We start from the raw sequence: 10,519 nt of genomic DNA on the forward strand, positions 1-10,519 counted from the left end.
AAGTTTTACAACTTAACAAGTAAACTGTGAATCACACATGCATGATTAATATTTTTGAAGGTAAGGTTCAATTCAATTCCATTGATAATTGTCAAAACTTGCAAGAAAATTCTCACTTAGGCGTTGACGTCCATGATTAATGAAATTTCGAAAAGATGAAAAATTAAAATATATACATATATATATGTTGAAATTTGGTCTAATTATTCGCAAGTAGGAGTAGAGGCGGATCTAGAAATTAAACTTATTCTAAGCTAGTTTACTCCTTTATATGCAGTCTTGTCAATATAATTTTGATATTTTTTTTCTTTGGTTGAAATGACAATACAATCACCTTATTAAAACCAATTTTAGAGAAAAAATTGAGAAAGAAAATAAGAAGAAAAGTAATGATACCAAAAGAAAAAGGTTCTCTCACAAGAAAAACTAGAAAATAGGATATATTATATGGAAAAAGGAGGGAGAAGAGAAAAGAAGGAAGAAAATGTAAAAAGTTGGGAAAAAAAACCATGATAAGTTTCGAACCCAGGACTTGGCACAGACTTCCAACACTACTCTACATTCTACAAGGCAAAGAAACAAACTGAACTCCAAATTTTTTTTATGTTACTGATTCAAAAATATGCTTATCGAAAAATTATATGGGCTGCAGCCCAGACTGCCCTTCAAATAGGTCCGGTCACTGAGTGGAAGGTTATGACTTATGAGATCGAGTAACCAAAAGACTACTAAACTAGTGAGTAGTGATAGCTTTTGAGCGGTTTTTCATTTGTTAAAATGCGCTGTTTTTAGTTGTTTGGTTAACCAGTTGTCGAACTAGTTGCACACAAAAATAAAATAAAAAACTCTCTCATACTTTGTATTATCTAGACTTAGCTCAAGTTTTGAATTTCGTTTCTGTCCTGCAATACGTGAGATGACGCTGTCATCGGATCGGATGTGAGTTATAGATGGCCAGACAATGGTCACGCTTACAAGGCATGAGTCTAATGATACCCACCATGCTTTAGTAAGTAGTATGATTCATCAAACGTGAGTTACGAAGCTAAAGTCCATAAAAAGAGGGTGTTTCACTATGTCTACGATTTTTAAATAAGCATGAACTCATTTACTCTAACTTAAGAAATACATATGCAAGCAAAAATTTGGGGTTATGATTCATTTTAATCATTGAGTAGCTCCATCATAGAAACATCTTAGATTTATCGATCTATGTAATAATTAACCTTTAAAATAATAATAATAATAATAATAATAATAAATTATACCAATAAGAAAATCGAGAACAAAATTCTTATAAATTTCATTTAGCAGCATGAAGACATGCATGTAACACAAACTATGTCTATTGGGAACTACAATCAGTTGGCTCGAAGGACAAAATCTTGTTTTCGAGATCATATCCTACCAAGAAGTTTGTCACCGCCACATTTCCATAAATTCCCACATCACTTGTTGGGCCAAATGCTAAACAAACAATATCTTCATCAACCCTAAGAAATATGTTATCAGGTTTCAGCTTCACATCTGCATTGATGAAATGGACAGTCGCAGTGACATTGGTAATGTCATATTTGGTCTTGTAGCAAAGATTTAGGTTATATGTTGATGGATCTTTGACCACCATTAGATTAACCTTCTTTCGAATTTCTGCTTCAAAATTGGTATAGAGATCTACCGCAAGAATGTTACGGTTGTCCCAGAATCAATGATGACATTACCCTTAAAAAGTTGATAATTGTTCGTGTAAGGGGTGAAACGGTTGCCCCCAACACTAATGCCTTGGAGCTCAAGGTAGTAGTAGGTTTCATCTCCATTTGTGAGGAAAGCATGGTGCATGTTTTTCTTCACGCTTAAGTCCATTTTCTGGGATAAATTCATGCAAAGTCATCGATTACTCTGATTTAATTTGTAATCTTCCTTCAGATGGAAAAAAGTTTACGGCAAAAATCCGATGGTATGAATCCAGACACACAAAACAAAAACGCAATCTAATCTGGGAAATATATATCCGAAATTATTATATGGTAAATTAATCAATTCTGATATCAGACATCCATGCATGCTTAAGCAGGAACATATCAGCAATTCTATTTGCCTTCTTTGCTCTTTCCATTTACTTTATAAGCAAACCCATCGTACCACTAATGTCACTAAACCAGTGTTTTCTAATTAGCCATGGCAGCACTAGCAATAACAGCGTTTGCTCTCTTCCTTCTTTGTGTCTCTGATTTTTCTCCGGTCTCCGCTAAAGGGGGATTCACCATTGACCTAATTCACCGTGACTCACCTCGCTCTCCATTCTATAACCCTTCAGAAACTCCATCTCAACGCTTGAAGAATTCCTTTCGCCGTTCCTTCGGCCGCCTCAGTCATTTCAACCCAACAGCTTCCTCTTTTGGACCTAACCAGGCCGAGTCCACTATAATCAACAACCAAGGTGAGTACCTCATGGAGTTGTCTATCGGAACACCGCCGGTTTCAATCAAGGCCATCGCCGACACTGGCAGTGACCTCATCTGGACACAATGCAAGCCTTGTGTTAACTGTTTCACGCAAGCCGATCCTATTTTCGATCCCTCACAATCTTCTACTTACAAAACCATTCCCTGCTCATCAGACCAATGCACGGCGCTACAGGGGACGTGCCCCGCCGCGGGGAGTGGTTCGAGTTCAGCTTGCCAGTACGTAGTGAACTATGGTGATCGGTCACACACAAAAGGAGACATGGCAGTGGATACTCTAACCCTGGCTTCCACTACCGGCAGAGACGTTCCGTTCCCGAACATCATTATCGGCTGTGGCCACGACAATGCTGGAACCTTTGATAAACACGGTTCTGGCATAGTAGGACTTGGAGGGGGTGACCAGTCACTCATTACCCAATTTGGTAATTCAATCGAAGGAAAATTTTCGTATTGCTTGGTCCCTTTTGCCTCGGCAGGTGAACAAACAAGCAAGTTGAACTTTGGTGACAATGCTGTGTTTTCCGGCACTGGCGTTGTGACCACATCCATCGTCCAAGATCAATCCCAGAAAACCTTCTTCTTCTTGACCTTGGAGGCTATTAGCGTCGGCGACACGAAGATTTCCTTCTCATCATCATCATCATCTGCAGCCTCTGGTAACGGCAACATTATAATCGACTCCGGTACCACGCTAACCTTACTGGAGCAGTCTTTCTACTCAAACTTAGAAGGAGCAGTCGACAAAGTTGTTGGCGGGGAACGCGTGACTATCCCGGAGGTTCCAATGCCTCTTTGCTATAAGGTGAGTCAATCTGGGGATTTGAATGTGCCAAATATTACTGTGCATTTCAGTGGCGCAGATGTGGTGTTGGAGCCAAAGAACACCTTTGTAAAGGTGAGCGACGAGGCTACGTGCTTTGCCTTTGCTCCGTCGGAGAGTCTTTCGATCTATGGGAACCTAGCGCAGGCGGGTTTCTTGGTGGGATATGACGTTAATCAGAAGACCGTGTCTTTCAAGCCAACTGGTGATTGCACCAAGGTCTAATTTGTATTTAGTTGTTGCATTTCAATTTCTTCTCTCTAGTTTAGAACAAGTGGTACTTGGGGTCGACAATAATCAATATTATTTACTGTTTTTCATTTCAATGTTGTTATGATTGTCTTTAGAGAAAAAGTTGAATTGTAAGTACGTAATTGTTCGATCTCGACCAATTGAACAATGTTCACTTCATATCTTTTTCCCGCGCGTGTTTCTCATTTTCATCTATTAAATTGATTATTTTTTTGTTTCTTTTAAAACAAACAAAGAAACAAAACAAGAACGGAAAGACGTAAATCGGACTTCACTCATCACCTCGCATGGTCTCAAGTCTCAACCCTCTTCGTATTCCTCGTTATATATATATATATATATATATATATATATTGTCACGACCCCAAAATTTCGAGTATGAAACTCAAATTTCGAAGTCATGAAAAAACACTAAAACAATCTCAATGAATCGAAATCATTTTAAATGCCACAGCGGATCATCTCTGCGTTCAAAATACAACTTAGTCAAACTGATTATTACAAACTAAATTATAATTCGACATTATAACAAATGGAAATGTATAATCCTCACAAAAAAAACCACACAAAATCCTCACCACAAGATGGAAATAAATAACTTCAAGTCCTCTGAACGGTCCGTCGACTTCCGCTAATCCACACATGCGGAGTTATCCCCTACACCATCGAATTGTTGCACCGAGATTGTAAACACAAACCCGGTAAGCTTTACAGCTCGTATGAGTAAAAACAACAATATAACTCGCATATCAATATATACGAAAATCCACAAATCAACAAATATAAATGCACTCATGACTCATTAGACGGCTCATTTAGTTGTCTAATAATGTGAAAATATATGTACTCATGAGAATTTAGCAACCCCTCTATTTACCTAAATGCATTTATAATACGGGTACTCATGAGCGCTGGTACACCTCTGTTACCCCTCATGTAGTACGCCGCCGACATTGGACAACCATATGTCATCCAATATCAAAAATATATGGGTAATCATAAGCCGATAACCCATATATTACCTCATATGCAGTACCCCGGCAGACAGACTAGAGCTCTAACTATATCGTAACTTTCGCCCGGCCAAAGGCTAGGTTCCGACATGCCAACACGTCCGAAGACTGGTCCGAAGATAAAAACTTGTCTGAAGACATCAATCACGTCCGAAGACAAAACTCGTCCGAAGACATCAATCACGTCCGAAGACAAAAACTCGTCTGAAGACATCAATCACGTCCGAAGACAAAACTCGTCCGAAGACTTATCACGTCCGAAGACAAAAACTCGTCCGAAGACTTAAATCACATCTGAAGACAAACATGTTTTAACAAAACTCAATGTTAAAACCACGTACAATAATCATCATGTTATATTGTACAAATCAAATCACATGCTCGATATATAAATCTCATCATCCAAATGAACATATTCACAACGAAATCATGACGGTAAATAATATAGCAAACTATATATATATATACCTATTTACCATTTATACAAATATATATTCCACTATATCATATACATGTCATATTTCATTCTTTAAAATTCTGCATAATCTTGAATCTCCACAATGGTAGATTCGTAAATGTGAGATTTTACTCACTTTATAATCTCGATCGTAAATCCACGATTCCGAAGGTAAATCCTTTTCTTGAATTATCGATCACCTTGAAAAGATAAGAAAAGAATTTGGAATCGTTACGTAAACCTTAAATGCTAAAACAGTAATAATATGTTACTGTTCAGCAATTTCTGGTTTTACGAATTTACTGTTCATGGAGTTACTATGCACATATTACTATACAAATACACATCAATTACGTATTCTTGTACGAGTACATACTGCTTACGTATTTTCGTACATATACATACTATTCAATCATAAATACTATCTCAGTAAATAATAATGACCAAAATACCCTTCTGAAATTACTTTTACATTTACTGAACGAAATTTACATTTATATTTACCGTACATAAAATAAATTTACATTTACAGTACGTAAATCACTTTTTACATTCACAGTCCTAAAAAATAAATTTTTACAAATTTACTGTTTCGAAAACACTATTCACGCGCCGCCGCACGTGGTGGCGCGTGGGATTAACGCGCCACCTCCGGCGACCGCGTGTGGCACTCACGCGCCACTCACTGTGGCAGCGCGTGGGGCCCACGCGCCGAGCCTAAGGCCGTCGCGTAGCACGCCACCGCCGCCCCATTTCTCCTCCTTTCTTCCCCCACTTCGTCCCCACGGCCTCACGCCATGCCTAGCCACCTCCACGCATCCACACGCGCCGCCTAAGGCGGCGGTAACCTCACCTACTCCTCCTATCTCCGATCTCCTCCAATCCTCCACAAATTTATCCAAAAACACACCAACAACATGACAACCACACAAATCGATCAAGCCTTACCTAGTTCGCATCGTGGGAGCACCGGAGAGTCGTTGGAGTGCTTGAACCAGTCGTGCTGGGCTCGGTGAGGTGCGGCGAGGCTTCACTGCGGCGCAGGAGCTCGTGCCTTCCTCGGAGGGAAGTCGCGTCGAGCTGATGAGGACCTTGGAGCCGGCGGTGAGGGCCACGTCGCCCAGAGGAGGGAGATCGGAGGTGAGAGCCGAGATAGAGGGAGGAGAGCTCGGGGTGAGAGGGAGAGAAAGAGAGAGAGAGGGAGGTGGGTGAGATGAGAGAGAGAGGGTTTCCGAAAATGGAAACCCTACTCTTAAAAACTTTCCTTTTATCCCCACCTCCAAAATCGGAAACTAACTTCCGTCGTTAATAACATTTACGTACGATGTTCGATTAGGACGTGTTAAATGTCTGCGAACTCGTATCGACGAGCTCTACAACTTTCGTGAAGGAAGTTTTTGCAAACGAGTGACGAAATAAAAGTCGATATTCACGTCAAGGAAAAGTAACGTTTTTCTAAATAAACATTACGATAATGTTTCCGTTTCCGATTTACCACTTCGCGAAGCACACAAAATTCGTTTAAATGAATTTCACAAATTTATAAACTTAAAAACAATCCAATAATCGTTCCGAAAATATCGGGTTATTACATATATATATATATATATATGGATTTATGGTATTTCCATAAATTCCATGATCATCTTCTTCACCATGGCATTGAAAAGTAAGCTTTATTTGATTGTCTTTGTCATTATAATTAGGTGAAAGACCCTGAGCTGAGGCAGTCCCCGCACCAGTGCCAACACCTGCTAGAGGGAAGTGGCAATTCTGCGAGTAGCGATGAGATTACTATATCAAGTAGAAGAGGCAGGAAGAGCCGGGAGAGAGCACACTACAAGAGATTATAGCAAAAGAGACGAATGTTTTTTGTGACAACACAAAATATGTTGCAAAAACGTGACAAATGCGAGGAAACTTTATTTGTCCCTCACACTCTCTTTAGCGACAACCAATTTGTGCAAAAAGTAAGCATTTGCGACCAATTTATAGTTGTCGCTTATTTACTATTTTATGGCAACCGAATTATTCACAAAATATCAATTATGCGACCGTTTTTGTGACAACTCTAACTTCCTCTCAAAATATTAATTAGGTGACAAATTGAGGTGAGGACAAAGATAATTTTATCTCTCTGGGGAAGATAAAAAATATATAAACTACTTGATTAAATTTAAATTTAAATATGAAAAATAATTACCCAAAATGAAAAAGAACAATGATCTCATTGGCCATGTATGGATTTTGTGGGTTTTCCATTAATTTTACTTTAATTTTTGTTTAAAAAAATTGGTCATTGATCTGTTTATGGAAAGACTCCAAGACTCTCGGTTAGGGTTTAATGCTTCTTATATAGGGTAATCAATAATTTTTTTTAAAAATGGGCTGGGTGCGGTAAGGTAATCAAGTTTCTCTAGGGTTTCAAAGTCAAGATATATGCTCAAATAAAAACCCCGGCTTTTTTTTAGAAACTCCCATAACGAGTTAGTATCCAAATATAGTTGGATTTTTCTAACTGATAAAGAAAATACTTTATTTAAAATAATTATTAAATAAAATATCATAAATTTACTTATCTACCCCTTATTAATATACAATGGAAATTTGTTACTTATTAAAGATAGAAAAGTAAATAAACAAATAATATCTTGAACGTGCGAGTGATTTATTTTGTTCCCAAATCATATATACGTTTCCTAGCCAACAGGGATATGATCAGTTGATCACGCCGTTGAGGATTAGGGTTTCTATATGTTTCATGATGCCGTTAGAAAATCCTATTTTCACAAAGGAAAATGTATGTCAGTAAAAATCCTTAAGCCTTGTGGAAAAAGGATAAATATGTGTATATATATATAGGAAGATCAATTCATGAATCAACCGTACCACAATTTTTTTTGTTCTCATAATATTGTTGTTGCATCAACCACTTCAATTTATTGTAATTGGTCGGGATGGACAGATTGTGGATTCAGTGGGGTTCATATCCAAATTATTGGTTCACTAACATGTACAAAGAAGGAATCAACTATTTTCTGGAGGTTGCGAGCCATCACCTGAATGCAAATAATCATATCTCATGTCCGTGCATGAAGTGTAATAACACAAGTACATACCCTTTGAGCGTAGTCAAGATTCATTTGTTGAAAAGTGGCATGGTCACGACATATAACCCCTGGATACATCATGGAGAGCATAATGAAGTGCCAAATGAACATGTTCCAAATAGTCCAGTTAATGTCTCTAGACAGAATGCCAATATATTCGATATGATACTTTATCTTTTTCCCATAGTTAATGCAGATGATACAAGCGACGAGGATGATATTGACGATGATGAAGACGACGATGTAAATCATCAGGAAACAGGTGGGGTTGACCATACCAACAATGTTGGTCTTGAAGATAAAGATAAATATGATAAATTATTGCATAATTCTGAATGAGAATTCTACCCTAGTTGCACTGAATATTCAGTTCTGACGTTTGTTGTGGAGTTGATTAGCTACAAAGTAGAGAATCTATGGACCAACAAGTCTGTTGATACGTTGTTACAAATGATGAAGAAAATGTGTCTGAAACCTAATAATGTTATGAATCATATTCTGATTGCAAGAAGATATTAAAAGGTATTGGCTTGGGGTATCAAATCATCCATGTTTGTAAGTATGATTGTACCTTGTACTACGGAGACGACAGAGGATTATACAATTTTCCAGTGTGTGATGAGCCACGATATAAGGCCAGTAATTTTGATCAGAAGAAAAAAGTTCTTCAGAAAGTGTTGCGGTATTTTCCTTTGAAGCCAAGGTTGCAAAGATTGTTTAGATCTAGACACACATCAGTGGATATGTGATGGCATAAGGATAAACAAGTGCATGTGGATGATGAGATGAGACATCCAGCGAACTATGTTGTTTTGAAAGAGTTTGATGAGATGTACCCTGAATTCGCGCAAGACCCATGAAATGTCAAATTAGGCCTTGCAACTGACGGCTTTAATCCTTTCGGGAATATGAGTACATCTTACAGTATGTGGCCCGTGGTTGTGGTTCTGTATAACCTGCCTCCATGGAAATGCATGAAGAAACCATTCTCAATGTTGACATTATTAATTTCAGGACCTAAGTCACCAGGAAATGATTTGGATATATTTTTGTGTCCATTAATTGATGAGCTCAAGGAGCTGTGGGAGGGTGTTAAGACTTATGATAAGATGACCGGATCTTATTTTAATATGCGAGCAACGGTATTGTGGACCATCAGCGATTTTCCAGCTTATGCAAATTTGTCTGCATGGAGCACTAGAGGTCATTTGGCGTGCCCTATTTGTAATAAAGACACATCATTCACGGCACTGAAAAACAAAACTGGATAGACTGGGCATCGGCGATTTTTGCCTAGGAATCATCCGTGGCGCAAAGATACAAAGAAGAATACTTTTACTGGAAAAGTAGAGAAAAGACCTCCTCCAAGAAAATTATCTGGTGACGACATACTTCGTCAGTGTGATTATGTTATTCCTCGAAAACCAGGTAAGCATCCAAAATTTGAAAAGGATAGAAAGAGGAAGAGAAAGTAGAGGAACTGAACTGGACCAAGTGAAGTATTTTCTTTGAGTTGGAGTATTGGGCTAAACTAATAATCAGGCATATTTTGGACATGATGCACATTGAGAAAAATATAGCTGACAGTGTGATTGAGATATTATTAAATATCGTTGGTAAGTCAAAAGACACATACAAGGCAAGACTAGATTTGGAAAAACTGAACATCAAAAAGGACTTATGGGTTCAGCAGGATGGAAATACGTTTGTTGTTCCTCATGCAAAATATGTATTTGCACCTCCACAGTGTAAACTCATATGTGAGTTCATCAAATCAGTTAAATATCCCTATGGTTATGCAGCAAACATATCACAAAATGTGAATATAGATGAATGGAAGATATCCCTATGATTGTCATGTGTTATTGCAGCGAGTTCTTCCAGTTGGGATACGAAAACATCAAAAAAAAATTATGGCCCACTTGTAGAACTTTCACATTTTTCCAACAAATATGCTCCAAGACACTCAAAACAGCTGATTTGGATAGGTGGGAGGTGGAAATTGTACTAATATTATGCAAGCTAGAGAAAAAATTTCCTCGAGCCTTCTTCAATATCATGGTTTACTTAGCATGAATTATCTCCAGAATTAGGTTCAAAATGATTAACATTCTATTGATATTGAATGTTGAAATCTTATCTTTATTATCCTTGAAATACTGCATGTTGATATTTAATTGCCGTAACATATATGTATTGTAGATGTCTTCTCTGAGTCAACAATTTGGGCAAGGAAAAATGACAAAGAAGTCCGGTATCAATACAACAAGGTCATCTCAACTAACTTCCCAACTTGTGCCACAAATAAGACAGAGAGCAACCAGTACCTCAACAAGACCACTCTAATCAGTTTCCCAACTACAACGGGAAGCAACATCAAGAGGAGCTCCTAATGCATC

General features: G+C 38.0%; 1 protein-coding gene across 1 annotated transcript; it reads left to right on the top strand.

Annotated features, from left to right (window-relative positions):
* Positions 1-2,178: 2,178 nt before the first annotated feature.
* On the top strand, positions 2,179-3,513 carry LOC126803518 (aspartic proteinase CDR1-like). Its single transcript, XM_050531314.1, has one exon. It carries the CDS (start codon positions 2,179-2,181, stop codon positions 3,511-3,513), a length of 1,335 nt encoding a protein of 444 aa, XP_050387271.1.
* Positions 3,514-10,519: the final 7,006 nt, after the last annotated feature.

The sequence above is a fragment of the Argentina anserina genome, chromosome 7 (genome assembly GCF_933775445.1).
Source record: "Argentina anserina chromosome 7, drPotAnse1.1, whole genome shotgun sequence".
In the NCBI taxonomy this organism is placed as follows: Eukaryota; Viridiplantae; Streptophyta; class Magnoliopsida; order Rosales; family Rosaceae; genus Argentina; species Argentina anserina.

What these genes read in the sequence shown, in the direction of transcription:
- LOC126803518 (XM_050531314.1), top strand. Translation starts at nt 2,179, where the DNA reads ATGGCAGCACTAGCAATAACAGCGTTTGCTCTCTTCCTTCTTTGTGTC.